Source organism: Spinacia oleracea, chromosome 3 (assembly GCF_020520425.1).
Source record: "Spinacia oleracea cultivar Varoflay chromosome 3, BTI_SOV_V1, whole genome shotgun sequence".
Classification (NCBI taxonomy): Eukaryota; Viridiplantae; Streptophyta; class Magnoliopsida; order Caryophyllales; family Amaranthaceae; genus Spinacia; species Spinacia oleracea.
The window spans coordinates 24,348,843-24,360,389 of record NC_079489.1 but is presented as its reverse complement, the minus strand read 5'-3'; the positions used below and the strand labels follow the sequence as shown (position 1 = coordinate 24,360,389).

Here is an 11,547-nt window from a genome sequence, read left to right as displayed (position 1 = left end):
AAATGACAGTGAGAGAAAAGTCAGAAAATTTTACCCAAAAATGGAAAAAAAACACTTCAATTTAATTACTTGAGTGAGGTGACGTTTGAATGAGGAAGACTTACCGCATTCAATGAAGCTTCATTGATGGTGGAGCTACATTAATGACGACAGAGAAGATGAAAGGTTTTCTTGCAATTTTTTTTTTAGGTTTTAAGTCTAACCCTTTTATATGCCAGAAAAAGGGAGGGAAAATGGTGCTCTTAAGGAAAATCGAAGGCATGTGCTAAAAACGTGAGAGTCAAGCCGGAAAATAGCGAGTCAACGCCTGAAAATGAGAAAAGGCTGTGTTTTGCAAATTTTTTTTACTTTTAGGTCTGTTTTTTGCAAAAAAATGGTTATAAAAGATTGTTTTTGGCAAATTTGCCTTCTTTTTATACAGAGTATTTTATTTTTATTTTTTATGGAAGTCTTTTGTTTTCCTACTTCTACTTGGAGACGGTTCCCTAATTCGACTCGAAAATAGTTTTTCGTTTATAAATTGTGATGGATTGACGTTGAATTTTGTGAAATAAAAACTCATCTCTGTCATAGTAGAACAAAGAAGAAAGGTCCACAGATGCAGCCCTGTTTGAAAGGTGATCTCTTCTGGAATCAACAAGAGGCAGAGGACGTTATCTTCAATCCCAGGTATATTTCGTGTTCTTTTCGGGTTGAAAATTAAACTAATTTGTTTTTGATAGCATGAATTAGCATAACTGTATAGAGAGTTGTAGTTTCAAATAAATTCGTTTTATTTATTTATTGAATTGTAAAGACAAAAACACACGGATCACAGCTGAATTGAATAGTTTATGAATCACGAGAAATTGAACTGTAAATAATGAAACAAATAAAATCGTAATTGAATTTTGAAAAAATATAAATGTTTGTTTGAATTTGGTTAAATTCACCACATATAATCCCTTGAATCAGCCATATCCCTTGAATTGTTTGTTTGAATTTGAAAATTGCCGTTTCTCCATATATAAGGTTGCGAAATAAATAAAACGAGTCGCCATTCTTGTGTTCCTCGATTAATCCGTCACTTTTGATTTTGCATATACGGGGTACAATATTGGTGATTTTATTTCAGTATCCTAAACCTGAATTGTAATTTTTTCAGGAAAAAAGGCAGAATGGATGATGTGAATTGGGCTGAACTGCAGGTTGATTTGTTGGTTAAAATAGTAGGAAACCACTTGCATTCCGCCGTGGACATGGTGGCGTTTTCAGGTGTATGCCCTTCATGGCGCAATGCTTCCAATTTGGCCAATGTCAAACAAAAGTGGGCTTGTCAAATGCCGTGGCTTATGCTAACTGATGGCAATCTGGAGCTCACTGCCGACTACGAGGATGAGCCAATTGATGATGATGATGATGATGATGATGAGACAATTGAGTCAATTCAGGATGATGATGAGACAATTGATGGTAAGACAATTGAGGATCAGACAATTGAGGATGAGACAAATGAGGATGATGATGAGACAATTGAGGATGAGACAATTGATGATGACACAATTGAGGATGAGGATGAGGATGATGAGACAATTGAGGATGATAACTCGAAAGAAGCGAGTTCAAGTGTAGACAATAATGTGAGACGAAGACGAACGTTGGTGGATTTAAGGCACAAGGATGGGAGGAGTTACAATGTGGAGTGTTGTCAAGGGTATGGAAAGAGCTGTTGGGGATCAGCTCATGGTTGGATAGTAACTCATGGTCTTGATGATAACATGTATCTCTTCAACCCTCTCACAAAGGAACAACTCAATCTCCCTCCTCGCCATACTTATGAATACGGACCCTACAAAAGGACTTGTCCTCCTGATTTCCTTCGTGCCTATTTCATAACTAAAGCAGTCCTACTTAAGGTACCAATTAGTGGTGGTTTACTCGTGGTCGCATTGCATTCCGACGGTTGCGGTGTTGTTATTGCCAAGCCTGGGGACACACATTGGACGGAAATTAGTATTCCTATACAGGGATTGAAAATGAGCCGTAGGATTACCGATGTCTTATATCTTGCTAATCAAGGGCGAATACTGTTGTTGAATCAATATGGAGATCTTGCATACTTTGACCTTGAAGATGTTCAAAAACAAGTACGATGGTATGATTGTGAACTTAGTTACATAAACCAACTCAGACACCCATATGGATATGATTTTGTTGACCATACTACTTACATCGTTAATTCTGGTAAGGATCTTCTCATGGTCTTAAGAATATTAGATGTGGTTAAGAACTATGCGGATATGGTCAGAGACGATGATGGTCATGATATTGATCAGTACAAGACAGTAAATTTTAAAGTCTACAAGTTTCACTTTCAAGACAAGACTTGGGAGGAATTGGAAGATTTGCTAGATGTTGCTCTTTTCGTGGGTAACAATGCATCCATGTCCGTTCGTGCAACTGATGCGGGTTGTGACCACAACTGCATATACTTTACCGATGATCAAAGATATTATTATGCCGAAACAAAAGCCGGACTCGGAGGACATGACATAGGTGTTTTCCGAATGAGTGATAAGATCATCCGCTCGTTAGATGTAGGAAATAACACTCATTTGCGCTCTCCATATTGTTGTCCCTTATGGTTTAGTCCCGCACTTTAAATTTTTGTATCACCACTTGACACAAATCACAAGGAAAATGGGTTATAGACTTATATCCTTATAGAGTCATGTTCTAAATAACTGCTGAAAACCTGTTTTAAATTCTTGAAAGCAAATAAGTTATTTAAAACAACAGATATGGATACCAAACTCAATCTGCTACCCCAAGAACCATTAGAACTCGACTTGCACCCAAACTCAACACAAAATGTTGGTACAAAAGAAAACTACAAACTTGAACATTATATTAATTATATGTACTGACCCAAGCCTTACTTGGCCTATTTGATTTATAGGTTTAGTCATAGATATATAATTGCCATCATATTGCTGTTAGTTAGGTTCACATACGGATCATCATTGACCCTTCTAATAAAAATAAAAATAAAAGATAAGCAAATCACCTAATAATAATGTTATAATCACAATCTGACTAATTAGCTAAAGAAAACAAAAAGGTAAAATATAACACCTTAGTTAAGGGCTTGGACCAAATTCCTCTATATTTAGCATTCCAAACAACAATTGGAAGAGGAAGGGGGAAATGTAAAAAGAATTTGCCCTTGTATCTCTAAAATGTTTGCCTACGAATACATTTTTTACAAATTGTACTTGTTGTTTTCAAGTTAGTCGAACAAGCATCATACCACTGGTACTTTCAAGATTGAATTCGTTGGAATAGAGCAGAAACAAACACTACAACATAAATGAGCAAATGCAACCGGCAAATGCAACGGTCTAGGACTAATGCGACGCATATTTGCAACGGCCTTGGCTAATGCAACGGTTTTGTACAACGGTCTTGGTTAATGCAACTGTATTTTGCAACGGTCCAAGCTAAGGCAACGGTGTTTTGAACGAGCCGTTGTATTAGAACTTGAGCCGTTGCATATTGTGAAGCTATTACAACGTGTCCTTATCATAGCTTTGCGTTAATATAAAAAAAAAATCAAAGAAATGGGCGCTCAACACTCCTCATTTCCCAAAACTTCCAGAACCCCCTTCAAGTAAATATGAAAACCCACTTTCGTTTTCAATGTAATTGAAGAACACAAATCTGTAATTTTATTCAACAAATTCATTCTCCTATTTTCTCATAGTCATTCATAGATTATAAAAGCTTAGAATCCTATGCTCTCCCAGTTCAGATAGCTCTCCAAAACCTCTTAAATCCGACTTTCTCTCTTTGAATTTTAACTCGACCTCTCGCAAATTCTATGGAAGCTAATTCTGTTAACTTTAGACGAAATCGTCTCCACCTCTAATGGTTGCGGCGCCGCTGATCTCTTACGCTGGCCCCTTTCTCAGGTACTCTTTTCTTCGATTTTTAGGGTTAAGAATTCTCAATTTTTAGGTTATTTTTCAGCATTTTATAATTGAGTACTAATTTTTTATTTCTTAATAATCTGAGAACATTAATTCTCTTAACATTTGAAGGATGTTCTCAATCTCCCGGAGCTGCTAAATTCTATTCCGATGCGTTGGGTTTCACCGCCGATCTCTGCTCTCCTTGTTCGGTCGAACTTCACTCCCACTCCTTCGAGGTTTCTCTCTTGCACTTTACTAGGTTTCTCGTTTCTTTTGCTTCCAATAATTTTCTGTGTTTTTTTGTATTGAATGTTATTGTGGGTACCAATTTTAACCTAGAAGAACAGAGCTTTAATTCATTTCCAGCAATCCTGTTGTGAAATAGCTTCAAGATTCAGATTATCTATAATTGGGTTTCTAGTTGGCATGATAATTAATGTTTTAGTAAGTGGAATGGCTGAATTATGTTCAACTTAATTGGTTATTGAAATTTGTACTAGCTTGTTTGCTCTTTATAAGGATTTAATCAAATTAGATGAGAAGAACCACAAATACCACTGTAAGAAAATCAAAAATATTTCTCCTCCTTTTCTTAATGTCAAAAATAATGTAGCAAAATTTAATAAAGAAGTTAATTCTGTTCTTCTCAGTGACTTAGATTTTGTTTCACATATGACTAGTTTTTTTGGACTTTGCTAAGCCGGTATCAAAGAATCCGATTTATTTGAGTTGATTGCAAGAAATACTCCCTCCGTTTCGAAATAATAATGGGGATAGTTTATCTTTTCACGCTTGTAAAGGTAAATATTTGAACATTAATATCTCTAATTTTGTATTCTTAAAAATTATAAGAAGTTGATATTCCGAAAGTACATATCGAGATGAATTAAATGAATATACTCACGACTATATTTTTCCTTGCCCATAAATCACAAATGATAGTCAAATTAAAATTTATGAATAGGGTCAAAAGTAAAAATGTCCCTATTATTTCGAAACGGAGGAACTAATTAGATTGTCTTTAATTTTGCTGTCAAAATTGTATTAGCATGTAAAAATAAATGCTTAAGGAGTTAAGGCTCTAAGACTTATTGTTCATGTTATAAGCTAGTATTCTCTAGTGTAATATACTTAATTTCATAATAGTGTTTCCTTATTTGCTAACCGCCAATAACATGTGATTATGTGATCCGGAAAATGTTAATTTGTATGTGGGAGTGGCACATATTATGACTAACTTTGCAAAACTAATGGCTAAATGAATCACTGTATCCATTCTCATATCACGTATTAAGTAACAGTGCCTTCAGAATTTCTGAATATCAACACTAGTTGGTTGTGCCACAGAAACTAGTCAATGTATCTTTGAGAGAGTTGTGGTATAACGGTTGGGTAGATGTTTAGGAATGCTCATGTACCTGTGTTTGTAAATCGTAATTTTAGACTCAGATGCCATTTGTTGGATCTTGTAGGTTGTTCCAAGGTGGTTAATTGTTGGACCACATATTTTCAAGGTGTTGGCTAAGATGTGTGTTCGTAGAAATGAATATGGCTAAATATTGTTCATTATTAGAGTTGAAAAATTCTCAGAAAAAGACTCGCTTGTATGTTCTCTTTTATTTATTTGTTTATTCATTTTAACAGAGAGGAGAAGTTCATGGATAATCTAATGCACCGTATTTATTAGTCTTTGGAGAATATTTTATTCCTACTGCATCGAGGTGGTTAATATCTTGGTACCGCAAGAACAACGATGTGTAGATATTGTCTTTTATTACTTGATTCCTCTCTTATGTTACTGTCTTTCTTATTTTACACCATTCTATTTCAAGTTCTTGTGAAATAATATGCAACCAATGTTCATTCATTTTTTATCTTGCTACTGGAAGCTAAGGTAGTGTTCCTTCGTCTACTCTAAATTAGATAATACTATGTCCAACCTGCTGCCAGTGTCCCTCTTATTTATTTTGGTACAGTTCGTAGCAATGTCATGTCACTTGGTCCAGTTCCTCTAGTATCAAAGACAACATAGAGAAGTTTTTAGGATCAGACGACAAACTTGCAAGTAGTGGTATGGTGCAGCCTTTAGCTTCTTTTTTAAGCTATAGGAAGCTCTTGCTGCAATATATAAGTTAATTGACTTATCTGGCTTGTGTGTGGTTTTCTTTATGCTATTGATGTAGCAGTTGTCGCCAGTGGAGTCTTCTCTCCATTTGTGGTTCATGGAATGCAAGTGAAGGCCTGGGAGCCGAAATCCGAGGTATGGTTAATGGTTCTTGCCCTTGGAATCATTTAACCAAAGTTACTATATTATCTTGATTTTTCTTATTTTAACTCTCAGTATGATACATACACTCCTTTTTCATATTTGAGAATGTGTTATGTTTTATTCTTTCATGGAAGCTATTTTATCTGGCTTCATTCCTACTGCCTATGATAAAGTTTTTCTATTCTCTTTAATCTCTCTCATTTAAGTTGATAAATTGTCAACTCTATATTCTTAAGGCATATAAATGCTCTCGTACTTCATGAGTTAATGTTATGTTTTTCTTAGCTTAATTTCTTTGTATGTTGGAACAGATGCAGGCTCTAGTGTCTCAAAAACACGTAGAAGGTCTCAACTTTACGGGATGGATCCCTGTGGTGAAGTAAGAAAATATTTATATCTACAGGTCCCCTTCAAGATTTAAATATGCTAGACAAGGAATAATTACTACTTTTTATCTTGACTAATGTAAATTGTGATATGTAACCTTTGGGGTTTGATACAAGTATGGCTTATAAGCACTCTAAATACCATTTTGTAAATTTCCAAACTATTGGAGAACAATGTAAATATCTATGGATCTTTTTAATAAAAATTAAATTTTATCATCATTTAGTTGTTTTATTTTTAATTGCTTAGTTGTTATTAACATCAAATAAGCAGGGTGTACGATTTAAATTTGCTGGGGATCTGTCCTATTACAACGGTTCTGATAGAGAGTGTAAAGGTTGTTGTAATAGGTCCAAAAGACTGTTGCATTAGACATAATGCAAGGGTCCCTTTGAATCAAATGTCGTTGCATTAGGTGCAAAAGACCTGTAGCATTGGACATAATGCAACGGTTCTTCTGTACGGAAAGAGGTTGCATTAGGTCTAGAAAACTGTGGCGTTAGATCAAATGCAACGGTTCTTCTATATAGGAAAGGGTCGTTGTATTAGGCCTACTAGACCGTTGCATTACTCCTAATGCAACGGCAGCAACAGCAACGGTCTATGAACCGTTGCAGTAGGCATATAGCAACGGTTTTTAGGCCTATTGCAACGGTTTTTCAGGGTTGCATTAGCTCGTTTATGTAGTAGTGAAAGAGATTGTTGGATTTAGAATTCTTCAAAAACCTAGAAGTAAATGCCTCACCCATACTTCTCCTTCTTTGTAAAAGCCTTCAATGATAATGATGAGATGGGATAACGAGGATGGAGCGAAGCTAGTTTGCACTTGAGCCCCATTGGTGTGGTCAATCCCTATTTTAGATTAGCGGGACATCCATACTTCGTACGTCACTTTAGCTTGGCCTGAAAATAGGGAGTGAGGAGCTCTCCGCAGAAAACAAGCAACGAAAGGCAATAGAGTAGGAATAGGTCTAAATGAAATTATATGCAACCAGAGGCGGACCCAGCTAAGGGCCAGGGGGTGCACGTGCCACCCCCGAAAAAAAAAAGAAAAAAAAAAACTAGAATTTTAAAGATTTTGTCAATGTTGTTAACGGTTATATAATAAATCGTTCATAAAGGAAATAAAAAGTGTGCTTGCTCCAGCGGTTTGCGAAGGGATTGCTATTGGCTACCATATATGTAGTGGTGGTCATAAGGTTCATTACTGGAACCACCAAAATTCCTTTTATTTTTCTTCCTGGAACTTTCTTTCTTTCTTTTCTCTCCCTTTAACTTTTTTGTTTCTTTTATTCTTCCTTCAATTTATTTGTTCTTTTTCCTTCAACTTATTTGTTTTTTTTTTTCTTCTTTCAACTTATTTGTTGTTTATTCAATTCATTTTATCTAATTAGTCAATAAATTTTTATCTTCACTAACTATCAATTGTTAAAAAAAAAAAAATCATAAATCCAAATATTTTGCACCTCATTTAATTGGACTATATTTTTTTTTTCTTCAAAAATGTCCTCTTTTTTTTAATTTTATTTTTGGCAAATTACCAAAATGGAAAGAGTAATAAGAATAAAATAACTTCCTTTAACTACAACTTTATTATAGTAGTCATCTTCATTTTCGTACATTATTTTATACTCCCTCCGTATTTATTTAAGGGATATACTTGTCTTTTCCGGCCGTATTTATTTAAGAGATACACTTGCCATTTTTAGTAACTTATCAATCCCATCATGTAATTAAATAATCTATCTACACTCCACCTCCACCCCCACTCCCCTAAAATAACATGGTCCTTGTTAGGGGGAAAAATACCCTCTTGGTGACGTGGGCATACGTGGCAAGCATTGCTTACGTGGCTGCCAACAAGGCGCAATGTGGCATTATTCGAACGGTATTCCCAACTGCTGGGCTCAAAACGGACGTTACAAACCTTTGATGAAGCCGGCCTTCATTACGTATTTATTATCTAATTATGGGCAATTATTCCATAAACGTTACATTCTTGTTGTAAATGCCTATAAAAAGGCTTGGTCTTGTCTATTTTACATACATGATTTCCGAGTAATAAACAAGCAATTATCCTATGCTATTACATCTTGCTCTCACCATTTTCAATTATCTAGCTCGATCGATTGTTAGCACCTTCATCAAGGCAAGTTCGTCTCTAAGTCGAATTTGCCCAAAACATTCCCCCACTTGTTTTACTTATTAAAATATCTACCCAACCCCACTTGTTTTATTACTTTATTCCATTCAATTTTTTTTTTCTTAATACCCGTGCCTGGCCAAGTGTATCTCTTAACTAAATACGGAGGGAGTAGATTTTTAGTGATACATTTTAAAAAAAATCGCGAGCAATTTGAACTTTGCGATGTCTAGAATCAACTACACGAATTTGACATTATAAAAAAATCTTGAGAGTTACCCACTTTTGTTTTATTTTTTTATATAAAAAATTATAATAATTTATTTTTGTATAGGCTAGCCAATACAACAAATAAATTAACCTACATGGGATTCGAACCCACATCTTTGTGCATTTTAATAGTTAAACAAAAACTGGAATTTTAAAGATTTTGTCAATCTTATTAACTACTCATGTAGCTTTTGTGCCACCCCTGAGATAGAATCCTGGGTCCGCCACTGTATGCAACTAAACTACGCTAATATGTACACAAAAGAGATCCTAATTGACTTATAAAGATGTGCGAATTACAAGCACATCAACAAGCAAAATAGTATTGAAGAATTTTGATGATACTGATATATGATAGTACCGAAATGTCGAGTAATAATGGACATGTGAAATGTGAATTGGGGATCTTATATTTTTGTTCCTTTTGACGTCGGCATAATCATAATGATCAAAATAAGTCTATGGACCTGAAGTCCAACAAGTGAAGGATTTTAATATCCACATTGTACAATGTTTTGTATTTTAGTCTTAAATTCATATGTACATGTAGATAATAGGTAAATGCATCATTCATCAAACACTTAATTTGTTTTATATTTTATTCTTGTATGATTTTGATTTATCTAGTTATAACTTTTACGGAGTATATTGTATGCACAAGTTTCTAACTATTATGTTGACGTATATGAATATGCATCCAAAATATAGTAAGACGGTCTTACAACATTATTTGAAATTTATAAGAAGGGATTCTTACTCCATTGGGCTTATAGTTGCGAAAAAAATATATAATGTTGATTTAATAGCATGTTATTATCATGAAAATAAGAAGAGTTCCTGAAAAACTTATAAGTGATGTTCTTAAACATTTAGCCCTTTAACTTTTGCATATGAATATCGCAACATTGATGAGAATATTATTAAAGCTCTTAAAGAGAGTTTTGAAAATGACGTCCTAGCCTGAAGCTTGAGTACATCACATAAGATTTTTTTTACACTATGAATTATCTCAAAATGTAAGATAAAGATATGTAATGTCCTTGGAGAATATGCCACAAACACCACCTATGTGTTGTTTGTGGCATGGTCTCCTTCAATGCTTTCCTCATTGCAGGATCCTGATTAGTTAATATCCCACCAGGAGCTTTGCCAGACATGCAGTTTAACCAGGTGGTAAACTTTTGGGTTATGAATAATATAAACAATATAATTCATGCGGAAAAACCATAAAGCCAGGAATCCAAATTAATTGTCACAGTCAATTAGCATAATTAGTATACATACAATGTGATGCGTGCCTTCCCTAGATGCTCCCGAACCGAACAAGAACAAGTATAAGACTCCAAATGTTGTCCCTCCGTAGATAGTCCACAGCACGTTCGGATCCGCCTTAGATTCAACCAACTAGAATATTCTCTAAGGTTTTTATGTGCACTCGGGAAACTCACAATGGTGATAGGCAGGTATTAAATTCTCCCTTGAATTTAATGTGTTGGAATTGTATTGATTAGAATGTCTATAAATTGTGATCATGAATCACATATTTATAGGGTGGAAATAAAGGAGTTGTAATCCTACTAGGAATCGATTAACTAAATCCACTAGGACTCTAGTTAATTAATAACATTAGAATTCTAGGGGCAATCAAATACTAAGTATTTCAGATTTACCCTAAACATCTAATTTAAGTAGATTTAGGAAAACACAAGATTGCTTAGCTTGCAAACAACCGGCCGGCCAAGGCCTTACAGCGTGTGGCATAAGCCCACGTTGCTGCGTTAAGCTTGGCGTCTCGCAATAGCACGCGGCCCACGCCGGGCGTTGCTGCCTTGCTTTGGCCCAAGCGCGCTTGGCGTCCAGCAACAGCACGCGGCCCATGCGCTGGGCGCTGCTGGCTTGCTCGGCCCAAGTGTCGCTGCTCTATGCGGGCTTTCTTGGTGCTGGGCCTGGCACTTGCGCTGGGCCTTGCGTCTCGCAAGCTCGTTCGTCGAGCGTTCGCACGTCGCGCTTTCGATTCGTTTTCTGATTCCGGAATTTATTTTCCGATTCGAATAAATATTTACGTTTCCGTTAATATTTCCGATTCATGAAATATTTTCCTTTTCTTACAATATTCCGATTCCGGTAATATTTCCGTTTCTGGCAATATTTCCGATTCCGGCAATATTTCTATTTCCGATTCCGGTAATATTTCCGTTTCTCGCGATATTTCCGATTCCGGCAATATTTCTATTTCCAATAACATTTTCCGATTCCGGTAATATTTCCGTTTCCAACAATATTTCCGATTCCGACAATATTTTTATTTCCGATAATATTTTCCGATACGAGCCATGTTTCCGTTTCCGGCAACATCTATGATTTGGATAATATTTATATTTCCATCATGATCCATATTTACGTTTCCGGCAATATCATCATATTCGGAGTATTCTATATTTTGCCTTTTGGTGATTTCAGCTCCCACTGGAACCGAGATCCGTCGTTTCCGAATGTTCATAAATGGAGTACTTAATGAATAATATATT

The 11,547-nt window shown here is 35.5% G+C and overlaps 1 protein-coding gene across 3 annotated transcripts; it reads left to right on the top strand.

The window, feature by feature from the left end:
* The first annotated feature begins 450 nt into the window (after nucleotides 1-450).
* LOC130470252 (uncharacterized) lies at nucleotides 451-6,827 on the top strand. Of its 3 annotated transcripts, none has more exons than XM_056839964.1 (5): nucleotides 451-669; nucleotides 1,145-3,950; nucleotides 4,080-4,186; nucleotides 6,137-6,210; nucleotides 6,531-6,827. In XM_056839964.1, exons 1-2 carry the CDS (start codon nucleotides 599-601, stop codon nucleotides 2,640-2,642), a joined length of 1,569 nt encoding a protein of 522 aa, XP_056695942.1. In that variant the 5' UTR covers nucleotides 451-598; the 3' UTR covers nucleotides 2,643-3,950; nucleotides 4,080-4,186; nucleotides 6,137-6,210; nucleotides 6,531-6,827. The 3 variants fall into 3 exon arrangements, with proteins under 3 accessions (XP_056695942.1, XP_056695943.1, XP_056695944.1); XM_056839965.1 differs by having other exon boundaries at nucleotides 6,134-6,210; XM_056839966.1 differs by lacking the exon at nucleotides 6,137-6,210.
* The last annotated feature ends 4,720 nt before the right edge of the window (nucleotides 6,828-11,547 follow it).